General features: G+C 44.7%; 1 protein-coding gene across 3 annotated transcripts in view; it reads left to right on the forward strand.

The window, feature by feature from the left end:
• Window positions 1–20,755, forward strand: part of MBOAT1 (membrane bound glycerophospholipid O-acyltransferase 1) — a 100,914-nt gene that overhangs the window by 40,635 nt on the left and 39,524 nt on the right. For 2 of the 3 annotated variants that reach the window (XM_080918304.1, XM_080918306.1), the window contains exons 2-4: window positions 10,100–10,245; window positions 11,232–11,309; window positions 17,865–17,960. In XM_080918304.1, the coding sequence (XP_080774430.1) occupies window positions 10,100–10,245; window positions 11,232–11,309; window positions 17,865–17,960 (320 nt within the window). The remainder of the gene's footprint in view (window positions 1–10,099; window positions 10,246–11,231; window positions 11,310–17,864; window positions 17,961–20,755) is intronic. The other variant, XM_080918305.1, reaches the window with a different exon arrangement.

Consider the following 20,755-nt stretch of genomic DNA (forward strand, 5'->3'; position numbering starts at 1 on the left):
CTTCCCTCCATTTGATTTGTTACATCTTCTATTGGAAATGGATTCTCGTCATTTTAGTTAAAGTGAGGATTTATTAATGTTTATAATAAAAGGAAATCAGTGAAAAATCAGATGGCTTCTTATGATGGGCTTCATTTAAATGTGGTTTTATTTGATGCCTGGAAGAAGGATGCATGGCGTCCCCGCAGCATGTTCCACTCAGTCCTGGAAGACAGGGCAGAATTTAACTTGTCTGAATGGTCTTATATACTCCATATGGACCAGTTGACTTGTGTGTGTGCACGTGCGCATGCGTATGCATGTGTGTGTGGTGGGTGTGTGTGTATGTGGTAAGTGTCTGTGTGGTGAGTCTGTGTGTGTGTGTGTGGTGAGTGTGTGTGTGTCTATGATGTGTGTGCGTGGTGTGTGCGTAGTGATGTGTGTGTGTGTGTGTGTGTGTGTGTGTGGTGAGTGTGTGTGTGTGTGTGGTCCCTGTGTGTGTTGCATGGGTTTAGAGGTCAGAAGACAACCTGCTGAAAATGGTTCTCACTCTCCACCAAATGAGGCCTGGGAACTGAATTCGGATCATCAGGCTTGGTGGTAAGTGTATTCACCTGATGAATCTCTGGCCCAAATATCAGTTTTGGGAGGAATTTTTAAATTTTCAATTAAAAATTTTCTCTTAAAGATTCCGTTGGCTTTTTCTCAGGATGGTAGAGGCCGTGCAGCATGTGGGCAGAGGTGGTCAGGGTTGGAGAGGACTGGGAGGCAGACATTTGGCTGTGTTCAAATCCAAGTCAAGGGTGCAAAAATGCAGAGCAGTAAAACCTTTAACTTGGAGGAGCAGCAGCATTCTCCAAGGAAGCACCATCAGCAGCATCACCATCAGCAGCTCCTGTCCTTTCCGAGTGCGCCATGCGCTGGAAGGTGCTCATTGAGATGCAGAAGCCACCGCAGGATCACATGGACCGGAACATCAAGGAGGCTCGTGAGAAGGTGGAGGTGGAGGCAGCAGGCCATGAGGACAAGCTGATGCTAACGAGGCAGGGTTTGACAAGACGGTCAAGAAGAGCTTCGGAGATTGGAGGAGTTGTGTACCCAGCGGTTCAGAAACGAAAGCAGTTAGAACTCTGCAGGAAGAGGAACGCAGGTGCCGTGAGGAAGAGGTGCGGTGAGAGCAGGAAGGATTCAAGGGAACGTCCCTTGATGCTAGAGGACAAGAGATAAGGGATGGGCCAAATGGCCATGAGCATAAAAATCAGAGGTGCCACACCTCCTGCTCCTGTGCCACCAGGTACTCCAGCTCCCCGGGGACCTGCCACTAGGACACCAGATGGAACCCTTGGATTGACTCCACCGACAACTGAACGTTTTGGCCAAGCTGCTGCAATGGAAGGAATTGAAGCAATTGGTGCAGCTCCTCCTGCATTCAACCATCCAGCTCTGGGAACTGAGTTTGCTCCAAATAATGCCACCAAATTTAGGGGGGAAAGATTCCTTTGATTCTAGTGGTGGATTGAGAGTCTTTTCCTCAGGGTGGTCTGCTAGGCAGCTCACTTTAAAGTTTTTGTTTTTGTTTGGTTTTGCTTAGTTTTTTAAGACAGGGGTTCTCTTTGTAGCTCTGGCTCTTGAAACTTCCGATGTAGATCCACCTTCCTCTGCCTCCCAGTGTTGGGATTAAGGGTGTGTGTGAGCACTGTCTAGCTAACTTTACAGTTTGTAGTTCAGCTAATTCACGAGGCATCTTATGGCTTAGAAAGTGTTAGCACATCCCACTGAATGCCCATTACAATCCTGTGGATAGAGGTTATCTGCTCGTATAACTGAGAACTTGGTGACAATTCTTTACTGGACGTTATAGTTTATTATTCAGTCAGACTGACAGAAGTTGAAGACAACCTCAGCTGGGTGGAACTGAGTCACATGGAAAATTTCAGATTTCCTAAAAATATATGCTACACATAAATATACACTCAAGCATATACATAAGTATATATGTACATTTATGTTAATATACATATAGTGTTAATGTCTTATATTAGCCATGTAGACATTATACAAATGCGTGTTGTTTATATGCGTTACACACACTCATGCATGCACACACATACACACATACACGCACAAACATGCACCCCTCCCAAACACACAAACACACTCTTGCTAGTAGTAGGGCTCTTTTTCTATATGTCGATCTTGATATATTCAAACTTACAACATCATACACGATTGTTCCACATCCTCTTTTTGGCCTCTTCAGCAGCTCTTACTTCCTCCAGATGCCCAGAGTTCTTTGATAAGACTTTATTCCTACATGAGCCCAAATATCAGTTGTTTTCAATTTTGTCTCTGGAGGAACTTTAGAAAGAATTTAATTATTATTTTTTCTTTTTAACATTCCTTTGATTCTAGTGGTCAGCCAAGAGCCTTTCTCTTAGGGTGGTCTGTTAGTTAAGTTTCCAGTTAAATTGTGCAGACTGTATCCAAGGCTGTGCCACAGGAAGGCTTGCTGGGTATGAGTCAGGTAGCCATATTTGGGCCTGAAATGTCTTCCAAATGCCCATGTATTAAGGTGTGAGGCTAATTGGAGGAAGCTAAGTTTCTGGGCTGTGCCCTTGGAGATGTTGAGACTCCTGCTTCTTTTGACTATAATCTGGACCTCATGAGGTGAGCAGACCTCACCCTACACACCCCTGTGGGATGTTCTGTGCCATCTTGTTCCAGAAGCAACAAAGCTCACTGTCCATGGACTGAACCTGTGAGCCTAAGTATACCTTTCTTCTTTTTAAAATGCTTTCTCCCAGCTATGAATTATAGCCACAGGAAGCTGATTTCATGTAGGATACTGGCTCCTAGTCCCAATTCTGAGGTGCAGCAGCCCTGTCACCCAGAATGCTTACTAGGGCCAAGTTTCTTCATCTGGAGAATGAGGTGTCTCACTGGTGGACTCAGGAGCCAGGCAAGGCTTTTCATAACCCAGACTGACCTCGAACTCTCTGTACACCGGAGGATAGCATCAAACCCAGGGCGCTGTGCAGGCACTGTATAAAATGAGCTATACTCTCAGCCTTAAAGTCCCTGGATTCAAATCCAGCATTGCTACTGACTTTCTGATAGGTGATCTTTTGATAAATTTCTTAACCCTTTTGCGACTTAATTTCTTTGTCTACCACTTACTTCGCGTATCCTCAGAGTTGTGAAGATGAAAGACGTATTTAGACATAAAAGAGGTGTGGCCACGCTCAGGTCATGTGGCTGGTACAGAAGGGCTTGCCACACTCTCTTTATTACTGGCTCTTTAAACAGGCCAACAGTGACAGTAACTTTTGTTTTCAGAGGAGATGGATGATGGTGTGTTTGAAGACAGGGAATTTTTAGATCCTACACGGTCCTGAATTCTATTCATTCTTCTCCATCAACTAAGCCAAGGGATATAAATAGAACTCCTGGGTAGGTTACATTTGTCCTGGATAGGGAGACAGAGTGACCATTTGTGCCCATTGCATCCATTTTTAAAGAGCTTTCATTCTGAGTTGTAACAAGTACAATGCTACATAGTATCAGGACACAGCAAGTCAGAAGTCTTCCTGTGCAGTTTAAACTATAACCAAGTCTGTGCGGATTGTTTCTCTGAGAATTAAGAGGGATAATCTCATCTTACTCAGAACTGCTGAAGGAGGCTTGGTATGTGAGAATGCAAACTCTGAAGTCTTGGAGAGTTTCACTCAGAAAACTGTCACTAGCAAGGACTTTTAGCTCTGGGGGTATCACTCCAAATTCTCTGTGGACAGCACTGAGTTGGTGGGCCAATTCATAGTGCTACTGTGTAACTAGCCGAGTGTTTAAAGAGTTGGTATTTTCCTTTCCTTGACAGTTGCTGACAGTCTGAGATGATTAGATAATAGGTAATAAGCACTTTGAATGACAACTGACAGTTGTTGAGCCCCAGACATACAACATGATCCAATAAATGCTGATTTCCAGGTTGGGGACATGGCTCAGTAGGTAGAGTGTTTGCTATATCAGGATAGAGAGCCGGGTTGGACGTGTGAGTTGTACCCACCAATGGTCTCAGTGCTGGGGCTGAGATAGGTAAATCCCCGGGATTGCTGGTTAGCCCTTTAGGCAAATTGGTGAGTTTCAGGGTCACTGATAGATGAGGTGGGGCGTGGCAGAGGAAGAGACTAAATGGGTTCCGGTACCAGTACACGTACACAAGAATACACACTTCTTTAAAATGTGCCTTTTGTCACTGTTTTCTGTGTTTCAAACAGAGGCTAAAGGACTGAACTTTTTCAGCATGTACAAACCTAGAATGAACTATCAAGTAGCATTCAAGCAGAGCCAGTAGCTGGGTGGCCCCGTGGGTGGCCACTTTTGTTGTAGCCTGCAGTAGCTCCAGGTTGTGAGGAGACCCACAGCATCCCCTGAAGCCTTGGCCTTGGGTTCTGCTTACTCTCTGTCTTCTGTAATGTCAACTTTAACGCATGGGTTTGAGAAGAGGGTTTTTATTGGGCAGTGTTACAGTTTTCATTCACATGCTCCGTGTCTGAGAATGTAACCATGTTTGGAGATGGTCTTTAAAGAGCTGGTGATGAGGATGGGCCATATGGAATCTGATATAGCTGCTGTCCTTATATGGAAAATATCAAGACACTGACACACAGAGAGAAGATTATGTGAGGACACAGAGCAAGACAGTAAACCTTAGGAGAGAGGCTCCAGAGAAGCCAGTTTCCCCCGCATCCTGGTCTCAGCCTTCCAAACTGCAGAATCGAGGCGATCCGTCTCCGTTGTTTAACTGGTTTGTGGTTTTTCGTTATGGCCTGTAGACATTCCTACAGGCAGCCAGCAAAGATTCTCCAGGGGATGCTTGGCAGAAAAGAATGCTAGGAACCGAGAGGGAGGGTGGCATGTGACCTCCACGGACTTTGCTGTGACCTCAGCCATTGCACTTGGCAGTGTTGTTCCTAATTGTCTCCCTGTGTCTAGAGAAGCAGGCGAGGGCCTAAAGCCCTCGGAATCCTCAGTGTGGTGGCCAGAGTCATTGTCCTCCACCCTCTGTAAACACTCAGTAAAAGACATTTATGTTCATAATGAGAAGAGGTATCCATTGAAGTGTTTGCTGGCTTGCAGAATTATGCACATTGGCTATCCATCTTTAATTAACATTTGCTTATCCACGGGCAGTGGAAGAAAATGGACTCTTTGGAGATTTAAAAACATGTCTTGTTGACATTCCAAGGCTTTGGGAATAAGGATCTCTTTGAAAGTGGAAAAGTAGTTAAAGGGTGTGGGACAGACAGACACTTTTTGTTCTGTGAAACAGAAGGGAATCACAGTTTGAGTTCCTTTCTGCTTTTTTCCCCCCTCATTTGGGGCGTGGGGAGGCAGGGCAAGGCAGAGAGCACTGTTTGTGGTAGAAAATGACTTCCCTTCGAGTCAGGGCCTGCGAGTTCAGTCACATTGGTTTTGTCTTGGTGCATACAAAGCAGTACAGCTGAGGAAAGCCGCTCCGGTCTGCCCTCTCACCTGCCCCACCTTGGTACACCACTGGAGGAGGGGAAATCATTTTTGGACTATTGATATTTGCTATCTGTTAAAATTAAAGTGCTTGCCTCTCTTCATTTAGGAGGAAGGCAATATTTTTAGGTCCTGATTGTTTTTAGTTGAAAGCCATGAAGACCATGAGACAGAAATCCCCAAATAACAGCTTTTTGGTAGAGTGTGGGAGTAGTGTGTGTGTGTGTGTGGGGGATAAGCCACATTTGAAAATCACAGCACAGCACCCCTGGGCTAGTAGAATAAGAACACACTTAGGGGGTGTGTTTGATTTCTTTCCAGTGACTTCGAAATCTTACAAAGGCTGTAGAAACTGAGCTCGGGCCAGATCTGAGTCCTGCCCGCTGGCTGGTGTTTGGGAGTCTGGTCAACAAAACAGCTGGTCTCTACATTGTCTTTGTACTGTGGAGTATGCACACTGCAATTGTGGGGACGGTGTCCTTAGAACTCAAGAATGAAACCTCAGCCCCTGACGTGCCTCTGGAGGACGCAGCACTCAGGCCTCCGAGGGCCACCGCAGTGGAAAAGGAAATACCCACTTGTGTTCTGAAGTTGTGGAGGATTTAATAAAGGCTATCACAGACATGCTGGCACATTGTCTTTCTCCGTGCTTCTTCTGAAAGGTGGGGTTCAGTCTCTGGGGGGATTTGGTATATGTTGAATCCTTTTCACAAAGACGGATTTTTAGAATGAAAATTAGGAAGACAAAACAAACCAAACAAACCCCCAAACCTTTCTCCTTTCCGGAGAGACTGCCTTGGCTTTTAGGGTTGTCTCTGCTGCAGATTTGTAAACCTCATCTTAGGAGCTGAAAACCCAGAGACTGACTGGATTCATGGCTGCGGCGCCTCTTCTTGCAGAAGAAGCTTGGGCTTCCATGTGAATGTTGGGCGGGAGAGAGTCTGGGTACCAGCCCGGCAGGAAGATGCTGGGAAGGTCAGTTTGAAACAGCCCACAGTAGTTGGTGAGTCCTGTCTTTGGCTCATGCACACATTAATTTTGGTAGTGTAGGTGAATAGAGATTGCACACGCTGCTTCAAGTGGTCCTGTATGTTAGCTTCTTTAGTCTGAAGCTGATTTTAGGTTATAGTGAAATGAAACAAATCAATACTAAGGGTGACAGACAGGGAGGATGGAGTGTGTTCTTGCTACAACTGGAGATAGATCCAGAAGATGCAGGAACCTCATTGAAGTTTGGCCAAGCCAGGAACCTTTGTTAGTTCAGACAATACTTCACAATCACTTGTAGGCTATGTTCTTTTTGTTTTGTTTTCTTTTGGTTTGCTTCTGAGATAGGGTCTTTCTGTGTAGCTTGGGTGCTTCTGAAACATACCACCCAACCTAGGTTGGCTTCAAGTTTGTGCTAAAACTCCTGCCTCTGCCTCCCATGTGCTGGAATTATAAACACGCACACATACACACACATACCCCACACATATATACACACATACACACACACACCCCACACACATATATGCACACATACACATATAACACACATACCCCACACATACACACACACATACAGACATACCTCACACATATACATACACACATATACACACATACACAATTATACACACACATACACACATATACACACACATACACACTCACACTATATATATATATATATATATATATATATATATATATATATATATATACCATTATACCTGGCTAGCTTGTGTTATTGAATATTTAGCACATTGAAAGCATTCTTTTTCCTTCACACCAGTGTTTTGAAGTGGATTATGATGGGGTAGAGGGACACACGAACACATTACTAGATTCCACCCATAAAGCGCCCTGACTCAGTAGATCTGGGGTACCAGAGAAGGTGCATTTTTAACTGGATTCCAGGCAGTGCTGTTGCTGCTGTTCCAAAGAATACTGCTGTATCCCCTGAATCATTTCTCTTCTACCAATGTTCCACATTTCCTGGCCAAACAGAAGGAATGGAACAAATTTTTCTGTGGGCAGTTTCCTGAATAAATATGCCCTACTGTAGGCTGCTTGCTGGGTTGAGAGGAGAGAATCTCTCTCTCCCTCCCCCACCCTCTCTCTCTCTCACACACACACCTTTTCATTTGTTTAGACAGGATCTTAGTATGCAGCCTGTGGCTGTCCTTGAACTAGCAATCCTGCCTCAGCTCCCCTCTGTTGGGTTACACGAGAGCTCTCCCACTTGACCCTCACTGTTGTATTCCAGTTGTTGGTTGTTCATTTAGCCTAGATTAAAAGAGGGTCAAAGATTGCAGAGTAGGCTTTTAAGTCCGTTTCTCTGGGTCCTGTAAGGTCCTAAGGTGGAGTCTAGTGGGAGCAGGTGTGTGAGTGTCTGCTGAGACATCTTCAAACAGAGGAAACAATGAAGTCATCATCAAAGCCAGAACAAAAACTTTCTGAAAGTTGCATTTTCTGTAAGGGGTCTAAAGTAGTGTTGCTTTTTCTGGAGGAAATAGAGTGAACTCAATGGAGCCCTTCCTTCCTTTACCCCTCCTCCTCCCCTTTCCCCTCCCTCTCCCCCTTCTGCACGTCCCCCAGAATGCAGCTAATGAGCATCAGTAACAGCCGCTCTCTTTGAGACCCGGGAAAGCGCTGATGAAATCCTGTGGTTTTATTCATGACTTAAATCTTTTTTTTAAAACTCTTTGTTTTTTAAAAGTGACTGGGTACTGGTTTTCTTCTTTAATACTTTAAAGAGTTTACATTACTTTTCTAGCTTTTGATAACCACTCAACATGTTTGGAATCCGATTTGCCTTATGTTTAAACTGCAAAGATACATGTCGGTTCTTTTTCGAAAATTAGCTGATTTTTTTTCCCATGGGTTTTGAGGAATTTTTTTATGTGTTTTTCTTTTTCCCTCCCTTTCCTTTTTCCTTGCTCAGAGAGCCCAGGCTGCCCTTGATCTCATAAGGACAACCAGGGATGATCATCTTGAGCTCCTGACCTTCCTGCTTTGACCCCTGAGTGCTGAGGTTATAGTCCTGAGCCACCATACCCAGCTTTAAAGTTTTAGATAACGCCCTCCATCTCTTCTTCTGTCTTTGGTTTGTCCCCCTCCCCCTCCCCCCTCCCCCTCCCCCCTCCCTTCTTCTCTTCCTCTCTGCTTTACTTTCTTTCCCTTACTGTCAGTGCTGGGGATCAAGTCCAGGACCTCACACACACAAGATGACTGCTAAGCCACGCCCACACCCCTTCCCAAAAATATTCTCCTCCGAGTCAGATCATCGACTTGTGTCAGAGGGAGTGTGCTCTCTGTTATACTTGGCTGTGGTTGACACTAAAGGGCTAATGTGGGTTGTGTCTCTTATGCATGTCCAGTGTCTCATCTTGAACTTGAAGATTAAAATAAGAAAAGTGGGTCAGAAAACACTCGATGACCATCTTGGCAAAACACTGCATTTTTAAGTTTTCAGGGGAAAAAGCATATTGGCTAACTATCCTTGTTGTTGTGACCAAATGCTTGGCAACGTAAGGAGGAAGTTGGCTCATGTTGTGTGTGTGTGTGTGTGTGTGTGTGTGTGTGTGTGTGTGAGATCCTGTTCACCATGGGAAAATGTCATGGTGGGAAAAAAGATCATACTATATCCATAGTAAGGAAGCAGAGACCAGATAGGAAATGGGGCTTACCACACTGATGACCTACATTCTCCAGTGAGGCTCCACCTCCTAAAGACACAACAACCTTCAAAAAATAGCACCAGCAGCTGTGGAATCTAATGTCACAACACATCAGCTTGTAGGACGTGCTTCACATTTAAACTACAGAACAAGGGCTTAGCAGATAATATACTCTTCCTTTTACAGAAGTGCCCAGAAAAACAAAAAGTCAATAGACTTCCTGTCTCTATAGACCAGTGGTTCTCAACTCCCGTGGGGGTTGCCCACATATCAGATATTGTGATTCATAACAGTAGCAAAATTACAGTTATGAAGTAGCAGCAAGATAATGTTACGGTTAGGGTTCGCCACAACACGAGGAACTGTATTAAGGTGTTGCAGCACTAGGAAGGTTGAGAAGCATTGCCTTATATCTACCTACCTACCTACCTACCTACCTACCATCCATCCATGAATCCATTCATCCATGAATCCATCCATCCATGAATCCATCCATCCATGAATCCATCCATCCATCCATCCATCCATCCATCCATCCATCCATCCATCCATTCATCCATTCTTCTATCTATCTATCTATCTATCTATCTATCTATCTATCTATCTATCTATCTATCTATCTATCTATCTATCTATGAGTGTTTTGCCTGAATGTCTGGTACCCAAGGAGGACAGAAGAGTGTATCAGATCCCCCGTACATGAAGTTTCTGATGATTCAGACCCTTCTTTTCTCTGAGAAATGAGCATTGTTGACCTCGAAGCCTTTGCTCCAGCCTGGGGTTTTTATACTCATCCCTCCTCCAATCAGACCCTCAGCCGGGAGGGAGAAACCTAAGTTTCAGATGCATCTTGGTATAAATGGCCACAGAACCACAAGTGGATTTACACACAGGCAGAGCACTGAGAAAGTATTTATTCTGTGTCTCCACAGGTTAACTTTGTGGCTTGCCAGCTCTTTGCCCTGTCTGCTGCTTTTTGGTTCAGAATCTACTTACATCCTGGGAAAGCCAGCCCCGAGGTCCGGCACACCTTGGCCACCATTTTGGGCATTTATTTTGTTGTGTTTTGTTTTGGTTGGTGAGTATAAGTCTCATAAATTCTAATGTCTATTGTCTGAATCTCTTGTGATGTCATTCTTGGTAAGAAACGCATGACATTGTAAAATATCTCGTGCACTGAAAAGATGGTGGGATCGTGTTGTAGAAACCTTATTGTAAATTAATGGGGTTGTCGTGGGAGCCTTCACTCACGTGAAGGACTAGAACCAGCAATAAGGCTAAGTGTTGAAAGTCTGCTTTGTTTCTTCTTCTTAAGACTAGATCTCTACAGACCTCCTTTAGTCGTAAAGGTGGAATGCTATAAGGTTTAGTTCTTCCCAACAGGGGACCCTCCCTAATCTTTGCAGATGTTGGTGTGTTTCTTGTCCTCCTGTTGAAGATTTGGTTTTAGTCCAAAGGTTTCAGTGCAGGTATTAGGGTTATGAGTCATTCTCTAACAGATGTGAGATTTAGCTTAGTGTAGACACCTGCTTACACCTGAAGACTGCAAATACCTAGGAAATGACACTTCTTAGGGCATATTCTTTAGACACTAACATTTCTAAGAGTGACTCTTCAGGAATATTGTGAATTTGGTAAAGGTACCAGAACACCGGCACAAACCATTAGGAAAATACGCATATTTTGAATCAGCCACCGTGTAAAAAAAGCCCTGTTATATTGGGCGTGGAATTTTGGTACTGGTACTTTTAAACTTAGAAAGATAGCCTTGAGACTTAAAAACATAAAGCCCACCCAAAAGAATTCTCTTTGGGCTTTCAATTTTATATGGCTGTAAAGCAGCTCTAAACATCACCACTTACTGATTCCAGACATTCCTAGAGCTGCAACTGTAAACTGTGTTCAGTTTTCCTGGTGTCCTTTTGAGATAGTGTTCTGACTCCATAGAACAAAAATTTGACTTGTTCTCTCGTGAGTTAATTGATTGCTTGCTCTCTGGAATGGGTGGGAGGGGAGATCAGGAGGTGAGTCAGATTTAGCATCTCCCCCTTTTATATCTTAAAGGTATGCTGTACATCTCTTTGTGCTGGTGTTGATGTGTTATGGGGTCATGGTCACTGCAAGTGTGTCCAACATTCACAGGTAAGATCCTGGAGTTGAGCAGTGTACGGGAAGAATTTTGGGATCTTCTGGGGGAAATGTATGTCTCTTATTCCCCATAAGTGATGTGTCTAAGAGTCTCTGGGATGTAAGAGAATGGGAAAGATAGGAATTTTCAGGGAAAAGAATGTGGGAAAAGACAAAAATCTTCATGGAAGAAAGATAGAAAGTGGGATTCAGTTGGAAGAAGGTTTTTCAGGCAGCCTCAAGCTGGGTTCAGCTTAGATAGTTGCCACATTGGGGTGCAGTGCAGCCGTAGAGGGAGTAAACAGTAGAAATACAGAATGATACGTCTGACATGTTTGCATCTCAAAATAAATGTGTTGAGTGAAGGAAGCCGCCCACAGTATGTTTTAGGAAATACAAGGTAATCTGCGATGGTGAGGGAACCAGAAATTACTTGGCATGGGACGATGCTCAGCAGTGAAGGAAAGGTCCAGACTTAGATTCGGGTACCATTTTCTGAGTGTTTGCATACATCCAAACTCATTAATTATATTCTTTGGATATGTAAGTGTATAACATATAAGAAAACTCTTCAACAAGAAAGAGTGAAGTTTTTCTGTGATGTTTGCTTTTAAGGCTTAGAAGCAGTTTAATTCTTCCTTGACGTCTGCAGGGTCACATAATCAGCAGATAGACTGGTGTGTGTCTTTTATAGTGTCTGACTTTGCTGTGGTCTGTCCAAAATCTCCCTGTTGATTTTGCCTTTTGTGGCCCCTAGAACATTGGGTTTGTTTGTTTATTCAAATTTCTTTATTTAAAAAATATATTTGGGGGGACTGGAGAGAAGGTTCACCCGAGTTTAGTTCCCATTATCCACATGTGGTGCTCACACCTGCCTGTAATTCTAGTTTCAGAAAAATCCAGCTTCCCCTTACGGTCTTCATGGGAACCTGCATTCACATGCAATTAAAACTGGAGTAAATGATTAAGGATTTATTTTAATTATACTATGCACGTGTCCCATGTATGTATAGGTACCTGAGCAGGGCACTGGATCCCCTGACCCCCTGGAACCGGGGTTACAAGCCTCACAATGTAGATTCCGGGAATCTCACCTGGGTCTTCTGTCAGAGCTGCAAGAAATCTGATTTGCTGAGCCTCGACTTCAGCCTCCAGTGTATTTGTAAATATAAAGACTTTTAGTTTTCTTATGCTGCATTTTCAGTGTTTAGAAAGTTTCTTGGCACAGGCGAGAGTGAAGGCTCAGTAAATATTTATGAAAGATGGCCTGGGCGCTCTGAAAAGATACTTTCAGGCCACACACATTGGCGCAGGCCTTTAATCTCAGCACTGTAGAGGCAGAAGCAGGTGGATCTCTGTGAGTTTGAGGCCAGCCTGGTCTACATAATGAGTCCCAAGACAGCCAGGGCTATGTAGAGAGATCCTGGGGGGACAGAGAGAGGGAGAAAGGGAGGGGGAGAGGAAGAGGGAGAGGGGAAGGAGGAGAGGGAGAGGGGGAGAAAGAGATAGGCAGAGAGACAGAGGGAGGAAAGGAGGTAGGAAGGGGGTAGGGGGGAAAGGGGAGGTGGAAAGGGAGAGAGAGCTAGGCAGAGAGAGAGACAGATGGAGGGAGGACAGGAGGGATGGAGAGGTAGAGGGGGAGAGGGAGAGAGACAGAGGAAGGGAGGGAGAAAGTGAGGGAGGGAGGGAAGGAGGGAGGGAGGGAGAGGGAAGGGGAAGGAGGAGAGAGAGAGAGATAGGCAGAGAGAGAGAGACAGAGGGAGGGCGGGAAGGTGCTTGCACTGTACTGTTTCTTTGTTCAGGACTTCTCTGAAAAGTCTTCTGCTTTCAGGAAGCCCTTTGATTAGTGAGGCCAACACCACACTTGTCAAAAACACTAAAATGTAACGTTTCAATATAATTTTGTAGTTACGCTAAATCTTTGTTTTGGGGAGGAAAGTCTTTTTTTTTTTTTTTTTTTTTTTTTAAATAGGCTTTTAAACTTCATAGTCTCCCAGCTTTGTATCCAAATGAGCTGTGGGAATGTGACTTCTGATCTCCCTGTCCTCCTGCCTCTCCTTGAAAAGAGTGTCATTCTCTCTGGAGGAGCATTAGGAGGTCCATTTTTCTAACATGAGAAGGAAGAGTTTGAGAATTTCTTTACACAATATGTTTAAAGCTTATAAGAGCCCTAAAAGACAGCCATGTTGTGGTGTCTGTGTGTGTGTGCTGAGTGTGTGTGAATGTGCATGGGTGTGCACGTATAGTCGCCTTGCCTTTTCTTAAACATGCTTTTAAAAGACTAATGAAAATATTGCACTTTATAGGACATTTCCTTTTCCTTTTTTCAATGTCACATCGTTTTTTTTTTCTTTATTATTATTTTTTATTTCTAGGTATTTTAATGCAACATGCTTTGGTCATATTGTTCCCCTTTCTCAGATTCTCCCAGATCTCTGCACCCTCTTCACTTCACATTCTTTCTCTTAAACAGCCAAATACAGCAGGAACAAAACCAAACAGAAGACTACCTAGATTCTGTCTTGTGTTAGCTACTACTGGTATTCCTGCGCTTGCTGCCCTAAGCATTGTGGTCGATCCACTCAGCGTCTCCCACCGGCCCTCAGCTGCAAACAGCCTCTTGGTTAGGGATGGCACTTTGCCAGTTACCTACCCATGATAATCTATCAGCTCTTCCTCATACTTGCATGACACTGGTGGGGTGTGCTCTGGTCTTTAAAGGTTTCAAAACTTATCTGAGCCCTTGTTCCATGGCAGGCCTAGGTTTCCGCATTCTATTCTAGGGTCTGGGAATGGGACGTTCTGGCCAAGGTGGAGCTGAGTGGCTCCCAGACAGTGACTTTCACCACAGTGGTGGCAGCTGAACGCTCTACCGAGAGAGTGAACTGGGAGCCCAAACCCGTTCTTCCTCTTTCTGGTTGCTTGAATGGCTGCCAGTTTGCAGAAGTAGGGAGTGGTCCAGTTCCCAAAGGAAGAACTTCGTGTAACTCTAAAATGTGTCCCAAAGCTGTTTCCTCCCAGTTGGTGCAGGGAGAGAGCAAGAGGTTGGGTTTGGAAAATGTGAGGTCTGGGTAGATGGGAAGCCTCCCTATGGATTAGCTTTCCCTTACTCCCGAGAGGGGCAGAGTTTTCTTTTTAATTAAAAACAGTTTGAGATTATTTCTGAATGTTTATGAATAACTCTCTCACTCTCTTTGTGTGTGTGTGTGTGTGTGTGTGTGTGTGTGTGTGTATATGTGTGTGTATGTGTGTGTGTGTGTGTCTGTGTGTCTGTATGTGTGTATGTGTGTGTTTGTGTGTGTATGTGTATGTGTGTTTGTGTGTATGTGTGTGTCTGTATGTGTGTATGTGTGTTTGTGTGTGTATGTGTGTGTGTGTGTATGTGTGTGTGTAGGTGTATGTGTGTGGTACATGCTCAAGTGTGCATGCATACATGCAGAGACCAGAGCAGACTATCAGATATCTTCCTCTGGCACTAGACACCTCACTGCGTTGAGACACTGTCTCTCACTGAAACTGGGAACTTACTATTTTTTGTCTAGGCAGTCTCTCCAGCAGGCTCCCAGGACCTATCTGTCTGTCTCTGCCTGCAACTGCCAGGGTAACAGTCAAGGATAGCCGTGACCAGCTTTTTATATGGGTGCTGGGGTTTGAACTCAGGTCCTAATGCTTGCACGGCAAGCATTCCTCCACACCAAGCCACCTCCCCAGTTCCCTGAGTGAGAATTCTGAAGACTGAGTCTGTGACCCCGTCTGAACTGTTCTCCTGTTCATGTCCCCTGCTGACTGTTCTATTTTGTGGTTGGGAAGAGAGGGAGTGCTGTCTGCTGTCTGCAGGGAGCCCATTTCTGGCCTAGCAGCTACTGAGGACGTTTTGAGAGAGTTCTTGGGGTACAACTTCTGTTTTCATTCATCCCATGTTACAGTATTAGACAGGAAACACAGGTGTCAGCTTAAGCGGATCTTGTTCGTATCCTCTAGGATGCAGGCCTTGGGAACTGGTGGTGCAGGTTTGATTCTGGAGCCCTTGCTTTGCTGTGTCCTAGGCTAAGCTCTCCTTAGCGTGTCTCATTATTCTCAGTACAGAGTGATCAATGTATCAGTTGATGTTTGGCTTCATTGCTAACACCGTTCTTCTAGAAACAAGTGTGTAGGGTGTTCATATTTTTTATTGTTTGAATTGAGGAAATGAATACTTATGTAAAGAATTTCAGATTGATAATTATTTTTATCTATACAGAAGACACCAGTCAGGTCAACATGAGAACACTACTAACTGTCCTGTCCCAATTTGTCTTTCCAAAAATAGCCATCCTGCCGGTTTCTCATACCACCGATTGCTTTTATGGGTGCTGGGGTTTGCTCTCTTATTATTTGTGCTCAAATATGTCTTTCCTGAGTCGCAGAGGACTCAGGTCTAGCCAGGGCAAGAACGCCCTGCCCTGTTTTGTTAGGATTCAATACATATTCCTGTTTTTGACAGCTGTGGTTTAATTACAACCACTGCGTTGAGTCTGTTTACCCTGTAACCCAGGGTAGAAGCAGCTGTGGCTACAGTTGGCCTGGTTCTACAGGAGTCTGTTGCCTGATAAATCTGCTCTGCATTTCTGTCTTGTACCCATGAACTTTTTAGACTGGAAGGGAATGGAAGCCAGGGGCAATGAGGTTTCCTCCTCCCCTCCTGCTCTAGCTGCTCAGAGCATTTGCTCTTGGGCACGCTTAGAAGGGATTTAGGGGGATCCACGGTAAGGAGCCTTTTTTGTGTAGAGCAGGTGGACTGTTTGTTGTCTAATGTGTTTTGGGAAGACGTGCCTCCAGTCTCGACGAAGGCTTTAAGGTTTTGGAACATGAGCATAGACCTACATGGTTTGACTCTCGGAGTCTGAGACCTTAAGGTTGGGAATCTTTTGCGATCTGAACATTTTTGGGAACTGACAGGACTCTTTTTTTTTTTTTTAACTCTTTCTTTGTTTTTTTGTGGAGCATTTTTTATTTTAGAACATTTCATATTTTGAATTTTTTGGCTAAGTCTATTTGACTCTTACTGTTTTCCTTTCTTCTCTCTGGCTATGTGAGTTGCAGGCTTGGGTCTTCATGCATGGTAGGCAGATGCCCAACCACTGCCTTTTGGCTGGAACATCGTCCTCCACAGCTAAGATGAAAGAACCTAATGTTGTGTAATGCTCTATAGAACTCTTTTAGCTCACTGTCTGGAGACATTCCTTTCTCTACTGCTCCCTGGGTTGACCTAGAATTCATGAGTTATTTTAATGTGAACATGTGAGTTTCAGTACAACTTAATGTCAGAATATTCATCTTCCCGGGTTTATGACATATGTTAGAAGTTAAAGCTTTTGGATTTGTGTCTCTATCTGTTGGGTTCCTGAGACATTTAAAATGGTAAGTGTATTCATTTCTACAATAGTCACTGATACCCTCTCTACCCCCAATCCATGTGTTAGGCTGAGGGTTGGGACGCTCAAAATTCTAGTGAGTTGGGAAAGCAGACACCCACGTGGATGATTTTAATTTATTAGTGTTCTATATCAGCATAATTCAATCAGCTAAGCAGTGACTTATGCTGGGCTTGGGGAGCAGGGGTGGTGTGCTAGGGAGGATGCTCTGGAGAAGCAAGACCGATAGAAAACACACATCCAGACATGATAGCATGTGCCTTTAATCCCAGAGTCTGGATGGCAGGCAAGTAGATCTCTGTCAGTTCCAGGCCAGTCTGGTTTACACAGAATGAGTTCCAGTCCAGGTGAGACCCTGTATAAACACAGACATACAGACACACACACACACACACACACACACACACACAGAGAGAGAGAGAGAGAGAGAGAGAGAGAGAGAGAGAGAGAGAGACAGAGACAGAGAGAGAGAGAGAGAGAGAGAAGAGAGACAGACAGATGAGAGACAGACACAGAAAGACAAAAAGAGACACAGATAGATAGACAGACATACTTATGTAACAAAGGGGCTTTATTAGACTGGTTTACATGATAGAAACTGAGTACTACAATAGCTGTCTGCCAGGAAATCAGAACCCTGTAGTTCCTTAGTCCAGGGATTTGACATCTCCAAAGTCAGTATCTGGCACTAAAGCTTGGAGCTCCTTGGGTACTGAGCCCACATTGGAAGGCTAAGAAACTAGAGTCTGGTGATAGCTGCTCATACTCAGAAGTAAACAGCTAGGACTAGAGAGATGGCTCAGCAGTTAAGAGCACTGGGTCCTTTTCCGGAGGACCCAGGTTTGATTCCCAGCTCCCACATGGTGGCTTGCAACTGCCTGTAATGCAGTTCCAGAGAATCGGATGCTTTCTTTGGCCTGTGTGGACACTACACATTTGGTGCACAGCTCTTTTAGCTGCTAAAGCTGTTGTCTGGGTAAGAAGACGAAGAGCTCAGAAGAGTGGGAGGAAAGGGGAGATGGGATAGACAGGGCTGGAGCACTCAAGATGTTGTGAACAGTTTTTTGCAGAGGGCGTGCGAGAGGATGACGCAAGCTTTTGTCGGGCACCTTGCTGTCCTGCACATTAATCTGGTCCCTTGTGTTTTGGGTTTCAGGTATTCCTTTTTTGTAGCAATGGGCTACCTCACCATATGTCACATCAGCCGCATATACATCTTCCACTATGGAATTCTCACTACAGATTTTTCTGGGTGAGTATCTTAATTGTAAGGGGGAGTGTTTGGCCGGTGACCTTGGCTAACTCTTAGGGTCTATAAACGACATGTGCAATTAAAGCTAATCATGCCCAGCTAAATCACAGCGAGACATCATGGTAATGAGGTGAGGCTAAAATGTACTTCATCTATACTGTTAACTCTGTACAATCATAAGGAGGTCACAGAAGGTAGCAAGAAGGTACAACCCAGGAGCCTCAGAGCCATCCCATTTCCCTTTTCAGTGTCACTGGATCAGTTAGGCATGTCTTCATGCCTTGTCTCCGTCCCTTTTAGTACAATGCAGGGCCTGTAAACACTGAAGAATATACATGTTTCTGGTCGTAGTGTTTCTATCGCTGTGATGAAACACCATGACCAAAAAGCAGGTTATTGAAGAAAAGGTTTATTTGGATTACTCTTCCAAATCACAGTTCATCATCAAAGGAAGTCAGGGCAGGAACTCAAGCAGGATAGAAACCTGGAGGCAGGATCTGAGGAGGCCATGGAAGGGATGCTGCTTATCGGATGCTCAACATGAGTTGCTCAGACTGCTTTCTTCTAGAAGCAGGACCACCAGCTCAGAGACGGCATCACCCATAAGGGACTGGGCGGTCTCCCATCAATCACTAATTAAGAAAATGTCCTACAGCTGAATATTATGGAGATATTTTCTTGATTGAGCTTTCTTCTCAGATGATGTTAAATTGTGTCAAGTTGACATAAAACTTTACAGCACACTTCCTTATGTGTTTGTGATGGTATATGCTCGCCCCAGAGAGTGGCACTATTAGAAGGTGTGGCCTTGTTTGAGTAGGTGTGTCACTGTAGGTGTGAGCTTTAAGACCCTCATCCTAGCTGAGAAAGGAGAAATATAAAATATATGGTTTGAATTTTAAAGGGGCACCAGGAAGTGAAACAGAGCAGAATCCTGTGTTCAAGGTTATTAAACAGGTGACCTTGGCGCAAGATCTCACCCAGCTAAGTTTGGGTCCAGGCTTTGTAGTGCAAGGAGGTATCCCAGGAGGCAAAGACAAGCAGATATCTGAGTTCAAGGCCAGCCTAGAACAGAACAAGTTCTAGTTGGAAAAAAAAAAAAACCATAAATCCAGGCAGGCATGGTATAAAGGGAGCTGAGAGTTCTCCATCTTCATCTGAAGGCTGCTAGCAGAATACTGACTTCCAGGCAGCTGGGATGAGGATCTTAAAGCCCACACCCACAGTGACACACCTACTCCAACAGGGCCACACCTTCTACAAGTGCTACTCCCTGGAGTGAACATATACAAACCATCACAGTGTTTCATCTCTTGTAAAAAAGATTTTAAAGGTGTATTTGTGAGTGAGTGAGTGTGTGTGTGTGTGTGTGTGTGTGTGTGTGTGTGTGTGTGAGATCTGGGGAGCATGGGTGTGTCTGTAAGTATATGTGACTTGACTGTAACGCCAGTGGAAACCAGAAGAGGACATTGGATTTCTGGAGCTGGAGTTATAGAGAGCTATAAATGGACAACAGCCAGAGGAACTGAACCTGGGTCCTCTGGAAGAGCAGGAAGCATTTTAACTGCTGAGCCATCTCTCTAGCCCCCGGCATTTCGTCCCTTACTAGTTAATAACACATAAGCAGGCGGTGTCCTTTTAGCATCCTGTGTCTCTACTGCAACCAATGCTTCCACTTCCAGATCCCCTTGACTTTGGTCAACTACAGGAGAAATCCCCAGTACCGGTGACAACTGTTGTCGTGCAAATAAAAACACAGCACTGTGTCATGGCACTGGAGAGATGGTGCTGAGAGGCCAAACCAATCCAGCTTGGGACTAGCTTGCACCTTAAAATAATAAATCCTGAAAACTTGTCCTGCAGCTGAACCCAAGCTGCACCCAAGTACCAGGAAGGACCCCAAGACTTGTCCTTGACCCGACTTACTCCCTAGTGATTTCCTAAAACAGTTAATCAGAGATTAGTCTGATCGTTTCAGATGTACTTTCAGGCTGCTTGTGATTTTATATGGTGTTGCTTCAAAAACGATGGGACCTACAGGTATGAAATAAAGGGTGTTTGTGAATATCCTTGAGGAGGTGTACATAGCCATAAGGGAGCCATGGCGCCTGAAATCAGAAATGGCGATGGTGACGGCCCATGGTCTAACTGTTTAGATTTAGAGTCACCTAGGAGATTGGTGAGGGTCACCTCTTGACATGTCTAGAGAGTGTTTGCAGAAAATCAGCTGAAGGGTTAGGACCCACCCTGAATGTGCGCCACAGTGTCTCACGGGATGAGGAATCCTCACGGACTGTTTCACTGCCTACATGATGTGAGCTGCTCCACCGGGTCCTTCCTGCTGAGATGGGCTGACTCCCGTGTGCCCTGAGCAAGACAATCCTTCCTCCTTGAAGGCTGTTTCCATTGGATACTTGGTCACAACATCAGAAGTTAACTAAATCAGTAGGACTGGGGCCCTGGAATGCAACTCACCTGTAGAGAGGTCTGCCCGCCAGTGCCAGGCAGTCGTCAGCAAAGGGCTGAAGTCTGCAGCCTGGGGTGAGCGTGCTGTCTTTTGAATGACTCGAGCATCATGAGGGTCTGAATGGCACAGCTTTCATGAATACATGTGGTCAGGCATGGGCGGATCCTAGCTTTCATGAAATCACGTGGTCAGGCATGGGCGGATCCTAGCTTTCATGAATACACGTGGTCAGGCATGGGCGGATCCTAGCTTTCATGAAATCACGTGGTCAGGCATGGGCGGATGCTAGGTCTGCTGGGTGGAGCCTGGGATACAAACATCCTATAAA

The sequence above is a fragment of the Micromys minutus genome (genome assembly GCF_963924665.1).
Source record: "Micromys minutus genome assembly, chromosome: 6".
Classification (NCBI taxonomy): Eukaryota; Metazoa; Chordata; class Mammalia; order Rodentia; family Muridae; genus Micromys; species Micromys minutus.